The sequence below is a fragment of the Octopus bimaculoides genome, chromosome 16, assembly GCF_046866305.1.
Source record: "Octopus bimaculoides isolate indiv1 chromosome 16, ASM4686630v1, whole genome shotgun sequence".
Classification (NCBI taxonomy): Eukaryota; Metazoa; Mollusca; class Cephalopoda; order Octopoda; family Octopodidae; genus Octopus; species Octopus bimaculoides.
Window position 1 is genome coordinate 39,781,845 of NC_142943.1, and position 20,828 is coordinate 39,802,672.

The window sequence follows — 20,828 nt, forward strand, 5'->3', positions numbered from 1 at the left end:
ATGAAACAACTTCAAATCTAGTGACAATTATTCTAATTAAAGCTTTAGTCTTCTGATCCTTTGCTGCCGAGACGCAACGCAGCAACATTACAACACTTTTATTATTTCATTGAGACAATGCCGAAAAGCTTCTTGAAACATTACTGGACATAGGAAAAATGTTGTTCCAAACAAAACATAAGGACTAAAGAAGAAATATAAACACTTATACTAAAAAAATATATATATATGATACACACACACACACATATTTGTCATTATGCCAAAGGAGCTATAATCTTTTAAGGGATGTTTGCATCCTAGTTCTCCAGTTTTTACCAGTGAAAAACTAAATACGTTAGTTTTGCATTGATGGATATTATAATTTCATTTCTCTAATTGAATTAATTGGCTATGGAAACCGCTGTAGAGATAAGAATTTCATATTATATTGATTTGGATATCTTTGAATAAACTGATGTCTATATGTCAATTTATCCATTTTTTTTCTTTTTCTCATTTATATATATATGTGTGTGTCTGTATGTATTTAGCTATATATATGTGTGTGTGTGTGTGTGCGTGCGTGCGTTTGAATTAAGGGTACCATTGGTTTCATGTTAATAAAACTAGGAAAATATCTTAATATCATAACAAATTTTCAAGCCGATCACACGGAGGAACGGTTTTCGTCTCCATTTTGGATAAAAATGGCGACGAACACCATTCCGCCATGTAATCGGCTGGAAAAGTTTTTACGATATTAAGGTATTTTCCTATTTTTGTTAACATGAAACCAACGATAGCCTTAATTCACAAATAAGGAAATTCTATCCACCAACGCGGTGTTGAGCACTCATTTTCATCGTTCGATATTTACGTATATATATATATATATATATATATATATATATATACACACCAACGCACATACTCAAGTGAAATGTTTTATACCTATATATACGCAAATCATGGAACGAGACAAAAATGTCTTATTAGATTTCTCTGGCAAAGCATCAAACTATATCTGGGATGCAGGAGATGGTAGCCTTAGTAGTGTTATCGGTGGTGGTAGTGGTGGGTTGGCGGCGACGATAGTTAGTGATAGCGGTAGGAATGATGGCCGTGAAAGATGATGATGGTGAAAGCTGTGTTAGTCGTAGTTAGGGATGTTGAAGACTCGGGGAGGAGCTTATATCGATATTGAGAAAGATAGCTGGTCGTGATGATTAATGATGATAAGAATACCACTTCTACTACTACTACTACTACTACTACTACTACTACTACTACTACTACTGCTGCTGCTGCTGCTGCTGCTGTTGCTGCAACTGCTGCTACTGCTGCTACTGCAACTGTTAGTAGTAAGCTTGGTAACGCAAATATTTAACAACAACAACAACAACAACAACAGTAATAATAATAATATTAATAATAATAATAATAATAATAATAATAATAATAATAATGATATAATGTTAATGTAAAAGGATATCAGTAAAGAAATCAAGAAAAAGATATCAGTAAAAACAATAATGATAAATTCATAAAACAAAATACACACATGTACATAGAATGTGCTGTCTACGCATATATAATTTATGTATGTATGTATGTATGTATGTATGTATGTATGTATGTATGTATGTATATATATATATATATATATATATATATATATATATATATATATATATATATATATATATATATATATATATATATTTATCTATTTATATTATATGTATATGTTTATGTGTATGCATATGATTCTATGTAGATGTGTGTATGTATGTATATGCATACATTAATGCGTGTGTATAGCTTTATAGAGAGAAACATAATATATACATACTTGCAATGAAAACAAAAGAACTTCAGAGGCAATAATTCCCCAATACGGTACCAATTTGTTTCTATTAAACTTGCCTGAAGCAGCTACATTCAAAATACAATAGCACCTTGTTTATGTACTTATTTATTTATTTTCATTTATTTATCCATCTTTTTTTTTTTTTTATTTGACATACAACATCTGATCTCTTTCCTACCTCAGGCAGATAGAAAAACTTCCTGTGCGTCTGTTATTTATTACAAATATTATTACAATTATTATTGTTGCTGTTGTCGTTGGTGTTTTGTTTTTTCTCCATCTTTTATTGTTCACATTTTTGTTTTTATCGTTAACATTATCATTATTGCTGTTGCTGTTTATTATCATTATTATTATTATTATTATTATTATTATTATTATTATTATTATTATTATTATTATTATTATTACTGTTGTTGTTGTCGTCGTTGTTATCTACTGAGTTCAAGTCCTGCTGAGGTTCAGTTTATCGTTCATTCTTTCGGGTTCGATAAAATAAAGTACCAGTGAAGTACTGGGTTGAACGTAATCGACTTGCCTCCTTCTATCAGAATTGTTAGTCTTGTACAAAATTTAGAAATAATAATAATAATAATAATAATAATAACAACAACAACAACAACAACAACAATAGTAATAATAATAATAATAATAATAATAATAGATCCAACTTGTACAAATGCAAAACAAAAGTCAAACATAAAATAATAATAACAATAATAATAATAATAATAATCCTTTCTACTGGAAGTACAAGGGCTGATATTTGGGAGCGAAGTCTGGTCGATTAAATTGACCCCAGTGAGTAACTGATACCCATTTTATCGACTGCGAAAGGATGAAAGGCAAAGTCGACCTCGATGGAATATGAGCTCAGGACGTAAGGACGGACGAAGTGTCGCTAAGCATTTTGTCCGGCGTGCTAACGATTCTACCTGCTCGCTTTATTATTAATAATAATAATAATAATGGTTTCAAATTTTGCCACAAAAGCAGCAGTTCTGGGGAGGAATTGAGTCGATTACATCGACCCCCAATCTTCACCTGGTACTTATTTTATCGACCTCGAAAGGATGAACGGTAAAGTCGACCTCGGCGGAATTTGAACTCAGAACGTAGCGACGGGCGAAATACCGCCGAGCATTTCGTCTAGCGTGATAACGATTTTGCCAGCTCGCCGCCTTAATAATAATAATAATAATAATAATAATAATAATAATAATAATAATAATAATAATAATAATAATAATAATAATAATAATAATAATATAGCAACATCACACTAGATAAAGCCAATGAAATAAGAGAACTAGACGAAAGCCAGCCATACAAATATTTAGGAGTCAATGAACTAGATAGGATACAACACACACAAATGAAAGAAAAAATAAAGAAAGAGTACTATAGACGAGTTAGATCAATACTAAAATCAGAGCTCAGTGCTAAAAACAAGATAACACGTATTAACATTTTAGCTGTCCCAGTTATAAGTTACAGCTACAATATCCTTAACTGGACACTAAACGAACTATGTAAAATAGACAGGAAAACAAGAAAAATAATGACAGGATATAGGATGCACCACCCAAAATCTGACATAGAAAGGCTATATATACAACGCACAGAAGGTGGAAGGGGTCTTATACAGCTGGAAAACTATTATAAAATAACCACCATAGAACTGCAAAAATACCTACTCCAGAAGCAAGGAAAACTAATACAAATAGCCACAAAACACGAGCAAAACAAAAAAAACTGTTTTCAGTATTTAAGGAAGCTGACAAATACAAACAAGAAATCATACTACCTAACAAATACGAAGAAGAAGAAGAAGAAGAAGAAGAAGAAGAAGAAGAAGAAGAAGAAGAAGAAGAAGAAGAAGAAGAAGAAGAAGAAGAAGAAGAAGAAGAAGAAGAAGAAGAAGAAGAAGAAGAAGAAGAAGAAGAAGAAGAAGAAACAACAAAAGCTATAAAACAAATGAGATCCAAGCTAAAACTATAACAGCAACGGACCATGATAAAACGATGGCAATAAAAGCCCCTACATGGTAAATACTGGGCTAAACTAAATGCAAAAGAAATAGACAGAGAAAAATCCCAGCAATGGTTGAGAAGCTCAGGACTCAAAGCAGAGACTGAAGGATTTTTAATTGCTGCACAAGACCAAAGCCTCCCCACCGGAAATTGCCAAAAACATATAATGAAAAGAAACATAACAAGTAACTGTAGAATATGTGGAGATGGACAAGAAACAATAAATCATATTATCTCTGGCTGCCCAGTCCTGGCTAAGAAGGAATATATTCACAGACACGACAGAGCTGGGACCTATATACACTGGAAGCTATGCCAACACTATGGAATAACAACAGAAAAAGATGGTATAAACACACGCCAGAAAAGGTCACAGAAAACGAGAAAGCAACCATACTCTGGGATATGTCAATACACACGATAGAGAAATTAAGGCAAATAGACCAGATATAGTTGTCAAAGATCATGAAGAAAAAATAATGCTTTCTAATTGATGTATCAATACCAGCAGATGACAACGTTTCCCTAAAAGAAATGGAAAAACTTTCAAAATACAAAGACCTGGAAATAGAGGTAACTCGAATGTGGAATCTAAAAACAGAAACAATTCCTATCATAGTAGGTGCCTTAGGTATAATAAAAAAAAATATTCAGACAAATACATAACAAAAACACCAGGACTTACAAATATATATAACATACAGAAAATTGCACTACTGGGCACTGCACACATCCTACGCAAAACACTTTCAATACAGTAACCATAAGAGCATCACTGCAAACCACAGCACATGCCCAAGGCACACAGAGCTGCGCTCGGTAGTGAAGTGAAAGCACGTTATAAAAATAAAACTACTGAACAATAATAATAATAATAATAATAATAATAATAACAACAACAACACCAACAACAACAACAATAATAATAATAATGATAATAATAATAATAATAATAATAATAATAATAATAATAATAATAATAATAATAACAATAATAATAATAATAATAATAATAAAAACGATGATGATGAGGAGGAGGAGGATGATGTCGATGATGATGATGATTTCTTTTTGAATCACACAGGGTTTACATTAAGAAAAGCATTAAGGATGGTAGGGAACAAAGCATTGAATATGCGTGTATGTAATTGCGAGGGTTTGCGTATAAACAGGTGTAACAAAAAAAGGTAATAACATTTTAATAATAAGAGGAATCTTCGAGGGCCGCTCATGAGAAAACCCCATAAAAGAACGACTGCCCTGATTTCTAGGGCAGTTGCCTTTTCTCGGTTCCTTATTTCCGATTTACAGGCGTATGCTCTGGGCTGGTCCATTCACTAGCACCGTGATCTCTCACCCACCTTTCAACAACATGGCTGGAAGGCATCACTTCTCACTCCTATATATCCCCTTCAAGTAAAACTTAAAGAAGTTGATGAGGTATTGGCCAAAGAGGAAAGTATTTGTCTTCAGCCCCTTCAATCTCGCCCACCATACATCTTTCGCCATGACCACCAGGCAAATAGAAAATGCCTTCATTGCCCTCATTCGTGCAATCTCATTTTTTTAGAGGCTTGTACATCTTAATCTTTTCTAGTTCTTTATGATCCACTCGTACACCTCCAGATATGACAATACCTATGATCTTGATTTCCTTCATCAATTATCAACTACAACACGCCTGGTCTCCGAGCATCAGTCACTGAATTATGCTGGATTGTGAAGTCAAACAAGATCTAATACTTATTATCCACGCCTAGTTTTTGCTCGTATCATTTCAATGTACTTCTTACACAATTTCCAATGAACCTATCTAGTTACGTTATCATGCTTCCGTTTGTATTCCTTTTGAACCAATTTATTACATTCACTCTCAATATGTGAGACTGTTTCATTTTTTTCTAATGTTACACATTCTACAAATGGGCGATTCACTACCCTTATTTATTTGGAACTTGATGTAATTAGTTACAAGGTTTGCACCTGAGCACTGCATATCACTGCCACAGTGCATCCGTTCAAATCGCTTTTCTTTAGCCACTTTCAAGTGTTGGTCTTGCATTTCCCTTTCATTTCTCTGGGGTGTTGCCTATACATCGCTTTTACTTTTCTGTTCGATCTTTGTTCTCTATGTTGTTTCTTAGATGCTTTGGGTGTGTCACATTTCCACTAGGTATCGTATTGCTATTTATAACAGCAAACGTTCAGTCTACTGTTTGATGTACCATCCCAGACTATTTTCCTCATTGACAACACAGATCATGTATCCTATGAGACCTCTTCATCCTTTTTATCGAGGCGCATACAGTTTATCAAAATTGCTTGTAGAGTGCAATATCTTGTTCATTGTCATCACTATCCTAGCTCTTCTATTCGTTTCCTCAAGTTCATTCTTCGTCCATCTAACACTTACGCCACATTGCATTAAGGAGACAGCCCATGTATTCAATACCCTGATCTTGTTCTTTCCAATGAGTCTTCTCTCCATAATTAATTTTGGTTCTCCAGAGGTATTCTCGCCAAAAGCTTTCCTTTATCTCTCCTTGATTTTGTCAGACTACAAATTACCCAAGTACTTGTATCCATCCACCTCAACATCTTTAATCCTCTTGCAGTTGGATAGTTCTAGACTGTCAGATGACAATACTTTGCCTTTTTTTATAAGCACACTACGCTTTTTAATCCCAAATTTCATCCCGATATCCTTACTGAGTATCTGCACGGTTGAAACCAGACCATTTATTTCTCGCTCCCTTGTACCGAAGATCTTTAAGTCATCTATATACAACAGGTGATTCAGCTTTTTTTCTACTTTTCAAGGTGTACCCAGATGTCACTTTCCGTAATATCAGCGTGAGGAGAATCACACAAATCACGAACATCAATGGTGACAGACTATCTCCCTGAAATATGCCTATCCTGATGTCAACCTTCGCCAAAACTTCTCCACATAATGTTAACTCTGTATTCCCGTTCTTCATTGATGTGATAAAATTCAAAATGCTATTAAACACCTGTACAACTCAAGACTTTCTAAAATCCATGAATGGGAGACCATGTCATAAGCTTTCTTATAATCGATCCACGCCGTATCAAGATTAGCATATCTTTTCTTACAGTCGTTCAACATCATCTTGTCTATCAAATGTTGGTCTTTTATCCCTCGGCTTTTCCTCCTTCATCCCTTCTGTTCCACTTGCAGCTTGTCAATCATTTCAAGGAAGCCATACATACAATTAGATATTATTTCTGTCATCAACTTCCACATCAAGAGGAGGCAGGATATTTGCTGGTAATCAACCACAGCATAAACTGTACCGGGGTCCTTTTGGCAAAGAATCGTTTTCATTGTGGTCGTCCACTTCAGGATTTCTACCCCATTGTTGACCATTTCATTCATTCGCACAGCTATTCTTCTGTGTAATACTGGGAAATTTTTCAGTCAGTACCTTTGTACCGTATCTAGGCCAGGACATTTCCAATTTGGAACCTTTGTTTTCTTACTCGGTCACCATTTCAGTTGTTATCCTTACATTCTTCACTTCCTTTTCTTTTCCCAATCTTAATTCATTCAACCATGAAGCATCATCTTTCGTATAATTTCTTCAATTATCTCATCATATGTTACTCCAAGACCTACTTTCTTCAGCGACAGGTTTCTAACTGCAATTAACCTTTCCGTTCAGCTACTGATAAACCTTTTTTCTGATCCTGTTGGAACAATCTACTGATCTTATATTGTCCAATTCTATGATCATATCTCTTAATTTTTGTCGCTTTAGCCTGCAGTCATTGTTTCAGTTCTTCAAGGACTAAATTTAACCCGTTTTTCTTGAACTTATATTTACGTTCTAGTTCCTGATGTCTATCCTTTTTCGTGATTTCACTTTGTTTCTTTCTTTCCAGGATGTTAATATGTTTTCCTAGTTCGTTCATTGATGATTGCATTACCCTTCTTTTTCACCAAGTCACTTTTGCTACATTTCCTCTTTTACGGTTTGGATCCCTCCTATGTAAATGATACAAGCTTTAATCAATCTATTCGTTCCAGTTATATTACTTGTCTTCATTTCTTTCAATACTTTATTCGCCTTCCGAGTCTACTCCACGAACAAGGTTCTATCTACTACCTTGAATCTATTTACTTCCACATCCAGACTTTTCTCAATGATACCCGTCATATATTCGATCATTCCTCTGTCCTCGTTGCTCAGTCCCTCTACATTCTCAAAACTAAAACCAGTATCATTCTCCTGAACTCCTTCATTCAATACAACCTCAAACATTCTCTGTAGCCACTTCATCTTTACTCACTGAATTTTTCAATCGTCACGCTCTTATTAATCTTATCGAGCTCTAACGCTGTTAACCACCCGTTCTTCCTTATTATCCTTGTCTGGTCACACAGTCTTTGTTCCGTAATATCTAAGCTCTGCGTCTCAATCCAGATGTTATGCATTCTCTTTCGATATCCCCTTATAGGCTTCCCTTCATTATCAACGGGTCTGTTCAATAAACTAACATTCCAGGATAGCTATATTCATCGCCTTAGACTATTTTGTTCTGATAGTCGTATAGTGACGACAGGATCTGTGCTACCCTCCCACAGGGCACCTGCCAAGCAAGAGGTCCGTCACCTGAAGTTCTGTCCTCATTTACGCATTTCTTTGCATTCTTTTATCCATTACTCTCATAGAGAGGAAAGAAGTGACGGTGTTACAACCACCAGTGTTTTTATCGGGACGCTGTCTCTAGAGAGGTTTGTCTCAAAAGACTGAAAGGGACCCTCAAAAGTTTAAGTAAGCTACCCTGCGATGGACACCAACCTTGTTCTCTGAGCTCCACAACTAGAGAAATCTATTGTTCATAATTATTATTATCACTGCTGTCTTAACCGGTAATGGCTTAATCGGCAGCATAACTAATGGAGAAATGTTACTTCGTTGGCCGTTCACTTCTCAGAGTTCATCCGCACTTAGACTGGTCTTGTTTTTCATCCCGCAGGGTGACCAAATGATAATAAAACATCAGTCACCGACAGTCTGATATTTATAATTCGATTTCAGTTCAATCATGGTGGTGGCGAAGCGATGAGTAACGTGTACCTGAATAAATACAGTACACGAATTCATGTAATGAAAAGAAAGAAGAAAAAAGGAAGAACGAAGAAAAAAGGGGAAAGAGTGATGACAGAAGAGCATATGGGCTGCATTGTACGAGAGTAAACAATAAATAGGGATTGGGGGGAGGTCGGGTGGGCACATCGGCATCGAGTAATGTTGGGGGAAATGTGTTGCTGAGCCAGGGAGGGACAAAAGTTTGAAGACAGAGAGCCAAAAACTTCCTGAGCTTACGTAATTAAAGTAGAAAGTCTGGAGTTGTTGTCGGGAAACAACACCATTGCTACTAATCGACAAGTCTGAAAACAATGTGTGTGCGTGTGTATGTGTATATATATATATATATATATATATATATATATATATATATATATATATATATATATATATATATATATATATGTTAGGCGCAGGCGTGGCTGTGTGGTAAGAAGTTTACTTTCCAACTACATGGTTCCAGATTCAGGGCCACTGCGCGGGACCTTGGGCAAGTGTCTTCTACTCGGGCTGAGCAAAGCCTTGCGAATGAGTTTGGTAGACGGAAACTGGAAGAAGATCGATGAAGAGCTATGCTCGAAACGTCGAACTCTCTCTTTTCCCCGAGTGTTAAGCTAATATATTCTTTGTGCACGTCCTCTTTTTGTCTGATAATTTATTATTCGTCTATTTAAATTGATTGTCTATTTGGTTTAACTATATATGTACGTGTGTGTGTGTCTTTGTGTCTGTGTTTGTCTCCCATCAGCGCTTGACAACCGGTGTTGGTTCGTTTACGTCCCCATATGATATGATAAAATAGTGGGAGAAGAGGAGGTAAAAGAATAAGAGAGAGAAAGAGAAAAATATGAAAGAGTAAAAAGATCGTATAGAGTGCGCATCAGAATTATTAAGATAAAACTTACTTGGAAGAGGTGCGTGGCGTTCAATCATTTAATAATATAAATAATATATATATATATATATATATATATATATATATATATATATATATATATGCATATATACATACATATATGTACATACTTACATTTATACGTATATATATATATATATATATATATATATATATATATATATATATACTAGCAGCTAAACCCGATATCACCTGGTCGGTTTGGATAATGCGACTGTAAAACCTGCTCTGTGTAAGCATTCAACTTGTTTGGGCACGCTTACGTTAAAAAACAATTTTAGAATGACTTTTTTCTGTCAAAACGCTAAAAATAACTGACCAACAACAACAAAAAAACAACGAAGATTCAACCAAATCAAAAAATAAACCCAAATAGTAAGCGAACAAAGATGCAAAACAAAGATACAAAACAACAGAAACAAACATAAAAAATAAAACAAAAACTAAAAGAAATAAAAAATAGGTAAAACATCTTTAAAATTTTCAAAGGTCAAAAAACAACAAAAAAATAATAACTGAAAAACATTAAATACCTCAACCTCAATGCGAAATATTACACAAAATTTTAAAACCAAAAGAAAGAACCCATCTGAAATTGAAAGACAAATAACTGAAACACTACAAAGAAAGACTTCACAAAAAGTCCCACTTCCATCGCGCCCGCACACACACACACACATTCACATACCCCGCTTTTGCATCTCACTAATAAGTATGACATCACCCCATCCTTCCTTCCTTATTCATCTATCACCCCTTCCTTTCTCATTCATAAACACAAGAGTATTATTATAGTAGATTATCTCAATAACCATGGGAGCTATGAAAAAATACAAAGCCCAGCAACACCACCTGTGTAAGTTTTCGCACAATTCCACCCAGCCGTTTGTTTGACCGTGAATCCCAAGAGAAGAATCGCCCACGTCAAATTTATATGTATATATATATATATATATATATATATATATATATATATATATATATATATATATATATATATTCATTTATGGGTTTCAGCCAAGTGGCTGTGGTCATGCTGGAGCACCACCGTGATTTTCTGTCTTTATGCTTTGCTCTCTTCACGTTCCTTGCATGGCTCTTCTCCTGCACCTGATATAGTCCAATCAAGAGTTTTGATGGCACATCTGGTGTATAAGAGAATTTGACATAGCTGCCCAAAACTGCGTCTCATTTCGAGCCATTGGTTCGTCTGGTATCGTGGAGAGGAAAGCGTCGAGTTTTGTCTTGAAAACCTCCACATCCGTGTCTTGCAGGTCTCTCAAATGTTTTGGCAGGGCATTGAAGAGCTGAGGTCCTCTGAAACCGAGGCTGCTGCAGTATCTCGTTCTTATGTGAGATGCAGTGGACGGCACCTTTGGCACCATGCATATATATATATATATATATATATATATATATATGTATGTGTGTGTGTGTGTGTGTATACAATATGTAAATGTATATATATATGTGTGTGTATGTACAAATATACATATATCTGTCAGGCACGCAGTGACCGACATCAATGTTATAGTCGAGGCTACTGTGTGTGTGTGTGTGTGTGTGTGTGTGTGTGTGTGTGTGTGTGTGTGTGTGTGTGTGTGTGCGTGCGAACGTGTTCTGTTTTTGTATACTTATGCGTGTAGAATGTAGATATAACAAAAACAATGTCGCATTTTAAACTTGAGAAAATCCTTGTATATTTGTTTTTACCTGTTTGATTTGTGTATGTAAAATCCGTAAATTTCCAAGAAGAAAATGCGATCAACGTCGAAAAAGCCATATTAGTTATAATAGTCCGTGCGTTTTTTTTTGTTTTTTTTTTTAACCACCAAAGTGCCGAATTGTTGCAATATGCATCAAAGAGCCGAAATATTGCAACATGCATCAAAGAGCCGAATTATTGCAATATGCATCAAAGAGCCGAATTGTTGCAATATGCATCAAAGAGCCGAAATATTGCAACATGCATGGAGAAAAGGAAGAAATGTAAATTAACACTTACTGTTGATTAAAGGAAATGCGAAAGAAAGAAATATGACAGTGGTTTCTATTAATTTTAAAGTTAAATTAAACAAGATCTGTGGGACTATACGAGAACACGCTCGCACGCGCACACACACACACAAGAACAAGCACGCACACATACATCACACACACTCACACATTCGCACACACAAGAACAAGCACGCACACACACACACATATACACACACTCACACACACAAGAACAAGCACGCGCGTGCACACACACACACACACACACGCACGTACACTCCTTAGCTGCCACACCATTAGGAGAAATACAGTATATATTTAAAATATTACAAGCGTTGCCTAAAAAAGTACGAAACTAGAATTGAAAAACGCGAACGCTCAAAAGACTTACAGACTGTCATAATAAAGCTTAAAAAGTATGGGACTGGTATTGTTGGTCAAAAATATTGGCATCACTATTTGTTGTACATTCTGTGGCATCCTTTTATCACAAGAAATTTATTTAGTTCATCGAAATTAAGTTATATTAAAAATTAATCAAGTTAAATTATCGTGTAATCAATTTTAACAAATACTAATGTTATCTTTACGTAATTAATTCAATCTATAAATGATAATTTTTATAAATTTACAAGTAATCAATCAAAACTAATTTAGTAATAACAATTTGTTTAATTCGCATAACTATGCCATTAATATGTATATCATTATGCGAATTATCTTTGCTTATAATAATTTAGGTTTAGTACTTCCGCTGTTATATAGATTCGACTTCATCATAAATCCAGTTTTTATTTTTTTTAAATTTTTATTATCATGGTAATTTGCATGCTGTGTGAAATATGTTTTTCTATATACTTAAGTATGAAGAGTATTATAATGAATTTACTTATTCGAAGTTAAAGATCCTATTTTGTACATTTTCAGATTTTTATATTAAGAACTCGGTTTAATAATTATCGTGACATCGTAATTTACACGTGAGTCTCTTTTCGTTTTAAGATGGCGCAGAATGTACAACATATAGTGATTCCAATGTTTGAGCAACGATGCCAATCCCATACTTTTTAAGGTTTATTATGATATTCTGTAACCCTTTTGAGCGTGCGTATTTTTCAGTTCTAGTGCATGTGTGTGTGTGTGTGTGTGTGTGTGTGTGTGTGTGTGCGCGCGCGTTTGTGTGTGTGTATACATGCGTGCACGCTTACATACATCATTATGTGAATGTAGGCATTTAAGTATGTATGTGTATATAAAAATATTCTTTTATTTGTTTCAGTCATTTGACTGCGGCCATGCAGGAGCATCGCTTTTAGTCGAACAAATCGACCCCAGGACTTATTCTTTGTAAGCCTAGTACTTATTCTATCAGTCTTTTATGCCGAACCGCTAAGTTACGGGGACATAAGCACATGAGCATCGGTTGTCAAGCGATGGTGAGGGAGACAAAAGCAGGCACACAAATATATATATATATATATATATATATATATATATATATATATATATATATATATATATATATATATATATATATATATATATATATATATATATATATATATATATATATATACACACATGCATAATATACATTATATATACATATATATATATATATATATACATTATATATATATGTATATATATGTAATGATATATATATATATATATATATATATATATATATATATATATATATATATATATATATATATATATATATATATATATATATATATATATACCAGAGGTGACTCAAGGTCATCAGCCAGCGTCAATCGGGTTCATCACAGATTCCACATAAGACACATGTATAAAGAATGTAAGAGACGTAATGCCCACCACAGTCTTATATTGCACTGATAATTCAACAGTAAGCAAGTCTGCTACTCCCAAGGAAAGAATACCACAGAAATATATTTTTAATATAAGAATTATTTCGTTTGTACATGAACTCCAGTCGTCTTGCTTTCATGACGCACTCGTGTAATATACTGTCATGCAGCTTCTTCTTGTTGTCCAAAATGCTTTTCTCGGTGGAAATACGAACCAGTGAAGACAGCCGTTCTCGAGCCATTGTGCTTCTCGGATATGACAATTCTATCCAATTTTGAGAAACTCCTCTCATTAGAGACTGATGTTAAGGAGATGGTCAGCACTAGCTTAATTAGTTTAATGGATTCCGGCATAGCGGAAGTCAACTCCAGTTTATACAGTAATTCTAAAATGGAGTTGATTGACTGGCACTTTTTGAAATCACTGTCAATATACATATATTTTAGCTCGTTCACTAAGCTCTTACTGTCAAAAATACAGGGGTACTTGTTTTCTAGATAGTCCATATGTTGCACGGGAAACGAGTTAGCAAACTCTTCAAACTTATTAGTCTAGCAATTCAAAAAAGGCATACTCCTGAATGAGAGAAAATCTCTGTCGTAAGGACATTAGACTGTTATCAATTATTTCAAAATAGGTAGTTTTTAATTAATTTGTGCACCCCTGACTCTTTTTCTAAGAGAGGGATCTGACTCATCTGCTTGTTCAGTGACAGCAGCTGTATCGCGCAGAATGTTTTCATAATGTTCGTCCTTACGATAACCTTCAGCACAATGAATGAAGTCATTTAGTTTACTGTGACCATGCTTTATGTCGAGTGGCTTAAACTGTAGAATATCAAAGACTTTTTCAGCCTGAGAAAGGTATGTTATGAAAGCAATTGATGAAAAACATGAATGTGAAATCATTCAACTTTGCCAATAGATTGTCTCTTTAACAAAGTGTATCTTCATTCCAAGAGCCTAGAATACTTGTGAAGGCATTTTTCAAGTTTTCCTGCAGTTTTATGTATGACACAGTTCTTGATCTATAGCACCATCTTGTTTCGCACAGTGATGAAATACTGACAATAAACTGCCTGAAAACGTTTTTCCGCTTGGTACTGGAAAATGTAAATTTACTAAATGCGCGAAACTGAGGAAATAAAAAAAACATGTTTACCCTACTCACCTTCTCGGTACTTTTACTCAAGACTAAGTTTAAGTTTATGCACATAGCAGTGATTAAAATGCGCGTGTTTAAATCCTTTATCCCTTAGATTGCTCTGTACGCCGTTTAGTGTTCCTGTCCTTGCAGCTGCTCTGTCGTAAGTCTGGCTCACTAATTTATCTGTAGTGTCACTGAAGGAGTTCAAAACACTTGCGATCGCATTAGCCAGTCTTGTAGCACTTCTATCATCACTGACTTCATAGAATCTAAGAAATCGTTCATGCTAATTTCCTCTAGTATGGCTGTGACTTCCTACATCATGTCCACGTAAAGGCAACTCTTGTTCACACAGATATAACACTGCATTTGTTAACCGCTTTAAATATTGTCTATTTTCTTCAGCTGCTTTGTTTTGCCGTTGTTTCCCCCCAGTTTAGCAGACTCGCTAATAGCTGTCACAATATCGTGCAGTTCGAAAGTTTTCAAGCTTTTATAACTACTTAAACGACTCACTGATTTACTGTGATACTGACGGTCACTCGAGATGTTTTTATAATTATTATAGCCTCCGTCTGTCCACGACTGATTAGCTTTCGGTTGAAACAACAACCATGGCCAGCAGCGGAGTTTCTCAGGGACGCTACTTGCACAAAGAAATTCAGTCTGTTCGTACCATTTTAACTGGAATGTTCAAGTTCCAACTTTAGTTTTCAATGAAAGAGTCGTTCTACCTGCTCGAAGAATTTCACGTTTCCCCGCAATATTTCTAGCCCCAAAAAGGTCTTCTTTGTTTCTAATATTCTATGAAAACATGTTTGGGCATAGTGAAATATTATCGAACTTTGAAACAGGTGAGGATTGGCAACAGGATGGGTATCCAGCAGTACTACATCTGTCTGAACCATGTGAGTGAAGAAAGGTTGAAATCACACACACACACACACACACACACACACACACACACACACACACACACACACACACACTCACACACACATACACACGCATATACATACATGCATATATATATATATATATATATACATATATATATATATATATATATATATATATATATATATATATATATATATATATATATATATATACACTATATATATATATATATATATATATATATATATATATATATATATATATATATATATATATATATAGGCGTAGGAGTGGCTGTGTGGTAAGTAGCTTGCTTACGAACCACATGGTTCCGGGTTCTGTTCCACTGTGTGGCACCTTGAGTAAGTATCTTCTACTATAGCCTCGGGCCGACCAAAGCCTTGTGAGTGCATTTGGTAGACGGAAACTGAAAGAAGTATATAGCCAGCTGGAGGAGATGTCCTCCTGGGGCTAAAAGCAACAGTAACATCCACCCCTAGGGGTCAGCCACACTTAAGTGACAATATACTACACTTTATCGTGCAGTTACTGTTAATACTTCATTTAGAGAATTTACATTGCTTATATATATATATATATATATATATATATATATATATATATATATATATATATATATATATATATATATATGTATGTATGTATGTATGTATGTATGTATGTATGTATGTATATGTGTGTATATGCTTGTGTGTCTGTGTTTGTCCCCCCAACATCGCTTGACAACCGATGGTGATGTGTTTACGTCAAAAGAGACCGATAGAATAAGTACCAGAATAAGTCCTGGGGTCGATTTGCTCGACAAAAAGGCGGTGCTCCAGCATGACCGCAGTCAAATGACTGAAACAAGTAAACGAGTAAAAGAGTAAAGAGTATATAATATACGACAGGCTTGTTTTTTTTTTTCGTCTACCCAATCCACTCACAAGACTTTGGTCGGACCGAGGCCGTAGTAAAAGACACTTGCCCAAGGTGCCATACTGTGGAACTGAACCAGGAAGCATGTGGCTCAGTAGCAAACCTCTTACAACACAGTCATACCAGCGTCTATACTAATCGACATAAACTACATTGATCAAAGAGAATTTTTAGGACTGCATGCTCGGACAGGATGTTGGTGACAGACATTCTGTCTAGAGAGAGAGGGGATCGGCTCACTAGCGATAACAGTTAGATTTTGTGCGCGAGCGCGCGTGCGTTGTGTATATTGTATACGCATACTGAGCTAACTGGTGTCGCTAGCGAACCGAGCCCCTCTCTCATGACGGAAGAACATCGCCACCAACATCCTGTCCAAGCAATTCTATACAGTAACTGATGTCGCTTCTAACTTGATAACATCATATGATCTGCGTTGACCTACCGAAGTTCTATAGCCGGAAGCCAGTTTGATCTCCTCCTCAATTGGTTCTACGAGCCTGGCGAATTTATTGTTCGTTTGACGAGTCTACGAAACCCTGAGTAATTGATTCTAGAATCAATTACTAGCCTGATAGACTCGGCTATGTCAAGATGGACTTATGTATTCTTCCTCCCACTTGGATTTTTATGTATTCTCTCTCCCACTTGGATTTGAAATGTTGCCACATTTATAATATGTCTTTTCTACAGTAATTTTTCTGCATTTTCGTGCAGCTGAAGATTGCTCTTCATATTGCATTTAATGTCATGCTCGCATTACTTAAATAAATTGGAGTAGCATGAAACGTGCGTACTGCAATCACCTTTGAAATCCGTGTTGCTTATTGTTTGATTATATATATATATATATATATATATATATATATATATATATATATATATATATATATATATATATATTAGATCAGTGTATATGTGCCACTTTGAAAACTATATATTTTCGAACGGGAATTCAGCAACGTCACCTAGCCGATCCGCTACTTTGTGTTGATAAATTGCAATAACCCAGAAACCGGTCTACAGATGTTGCTTTGTACCGGATGGAGGTTCTACACGCCCTGTTCGAAAATATAAGGACACAGATATTGTATCGTATAGCCAGCTGGAAACGATGTTTCCTGGAGCTAAACAACAGGAGCAATCGTCCCCTCATTACTTTAAAGAACTGCTACGTAATATCTCTCTTAGAGAGATTTAGAAATGATAATGTTACATATATATAAGTGTGTGTGTGTGTGTGTGTGTGCACGTATGTATGCATTATGTATATGTATGTATATGTATGTATATGTATATATATATAGGGGGAGAGTTCACAAAAAAAAACAAAAAAGGAAGACAGGTGGTGTAGACAACAAACAGATGTATTAGTTTAACACTCAGGAAGTGAAAAAGTCTTTAACGTTTCGAGCCTACGCCCTTCCACAGAAAGGAACACAGAAAGAAACAAGGAGAGAAAATAAAGAATATATATATATATATATGTGTGTGTGTGTGTGTGTGTGTGTGTGTGTGTGTGTGTGTGTGTGTGTGTGTGTGTGTGTGTGTGTGTGTGTGTGTGTGTGTGTATATATATATCTGTGTGCATGTATGTGATTGTTCGGTTTTATTTCATGATTTCGTGTCAATAGAGAAAGGGCTGGTTTCTAAACTAGATCCAAGGCTCCTTCCCTAGAATTTCAACATCAACAACAAGGTATTTTTGTTTGTATGTACGTACGTATGTATGTATGTATGTATGTATGTATGTATGTATATGGATATATGCATATATTTCTGTGTATACATACACACTATATATCGCAATATGAAAAGCCATACCATCGAGTCAAGGTCGCAAAAGACCCTCGTCAAAATGACCTAGAATTCATTTTAGGTGGAATATAGAATGTAAATAAACACCACAACTACGATGCAAAGTGATTGAATGAGCTTTCCTGGAACATATAATACCATAAGTGAAAGTCTCTCGACGGTTGCTGGAGAACTACCAGGCAGGAAATCACCTGGGAGACTGGGTGACGTATATATACGTCGGTTGTTGGTATGGAAAGCTCACGTTCTACAGAATAGCTATCGCTAATGTGCGCAATATATTTAAGAGAATTTGTTCGCTTTCTCTAGCATGTCAGGTGACGATATGAAACTCCTTTGTTAGCTCATTATGTCCGTCCGTCCGTCCATCCGTGTGTGTGTGTGTGTGTGTGTGTGTGTGTGTGTGTGTGTGTGTGTGTACATGTGTTTGGATGGTGCTAAAGTAGCTGTATTTAGTCATGCCGCTTTATGTTCTGATTTCACATATTGTGCAGAAAGCAAGGAATAGGTAGATTATATCATCGCTACTCTTTCTTCAAATGTGATTTTATGTCAATGTTAGAAATCAATATTTATACCTGAAATATTTTCACCTTTTGTACGTTTTTTTTTTTTTGTTTTTTTGTTTTTTTCTCCAGTTCAAAGACGGAAAAGGAAAGAGAACCGTCCTCGACGTCAACGTACGACATTCACCAGTGAGCAGACACTGAAGTTAGAACTGGAGTATAACCGAACTGAATATATCACACGACCTCGACGATTTGAATTGGCTGAGATGTTGAACTTGACAGAAACTCAGATCAAGATTTGGTTCCAGAACCGAAGAGCGAAAGACAAACGGATCGAAAAGGCACAAATGGATCAGCAGATGAGGTAGGCTTTGTTCTGTGTATCAATAATACGACTGGGGCTAATCTCGACGAAGCTTTCTGACATATTAAATACAATAAACCAATAGGGCGTTCTATATGTAACGCACTGGATTATAAACCTTCGATTAACTCAGACGATCTATGCAATTAACTAAACCAAAGCACTCTCTTAGTACAGTTACATCTTTTTGAAGGGGAGGTAACTCTAATACAACAAATAAATTGAAGATCCTTTCTATTATAGGCACACAAGTTCCATATTATTGTTATTTTCCTAACTTAAATATCTAAAGAGGGAATTTTTGTTTACTAACTGGATAGATAGCGTTTGCTAATCGAAAGCTCTCACTATGTTACATTTGTAAGATATATACAGTGTTTGTCAATGTGTACAATTGTTATAAGTGTGTGTACGTGCGTGTGTGCATGCGTGTGTGCGTGTATGTGTATGTATGTGTGTGTCTGTGTATATATACGTACATATATATGTATTTATGTTTATGCAAATTTATCTATCTATCTATCTATCTATCTATCTATCATCTAATTATATAATTCACATTACTTCATATATTCTTGGTTAACTGCTTAAAATTTCGTTTCTTGATTGTTTCTCGCTCCTTTTCAGCCAATAATACCCACCCTATTACGTGTGTAGAATCAAGGTATAAATTTGATCTTTTTAGGACATACTTATGCTATATACATGCGCGGATGCACGCACGCACACACACACACACACACACACACCTACACACACGCATACACAGGCACATATCTCTGTATTTATACATATACATACCTGTAAATTTCAGTGCGCGTGTAATCAAGTACTGCTATCTCGACTGAGACAGCACAGTAGCTATTCATTGTTTAGAACGTGTAAATCCATGTCTATCCAAATTTCAATGAAGTATTAAGCCTTATTTTATCGTGTGAGTTTTACTTGATATAATATACATATGAATAATTATCCGAGCATTGAGTAAAACAGAAGAGTTGGTATAAGTGATCTACTTAATGTTACGTGCGTTTCACAAGCCAGATCCTCAGTGGAATATTGTAATTCAATCATATATATAGGTCGGTTGACAGTACTGAATTAAATTACAATATTCCTCTGAAGATCTGGCATTTTAATTCTATTATGTAACCGTTTACGTAACGAATGTCGTATTATGTACAAATTTTCGCCATTGAAATACATGTAGGATTAAGTGACTCATAATATTGTAATAAAACACTCAAACCAAATCTTTTATTATGCCTTTGAATATATCCATTGTACATACATATATAAATACATACATACATGCATATATATATATATATTATATATATGTGTATATATATGTATATATATATATATATATATATATATATATATATATATATATA

At 35.0% G+C, this 20,828-nt stretch overlaps 1 protein-coding gene across 1 annotated transcript in view; it reads left to right on the plus strand.

Moving 5' to 3' along the window:
• Window positions 1-20,828, plus strand: part of LOC128249705 (uncharacterized) — a 144,001-nt gene that overhangs the window by 71,299 nt on the left and 51,874 nt on the right. Inside the window, exon 2 of the mRNA XM_089364522.1 lies at window positions 19,197-19,431. Coding sequence (XP_089220648.1) covers window positions 19,197-19,431 — 235 coding nt within the window. The remainder of the gene's footprint in view (window positions 1-19,196; window positions 19,432-20,828) is intronic.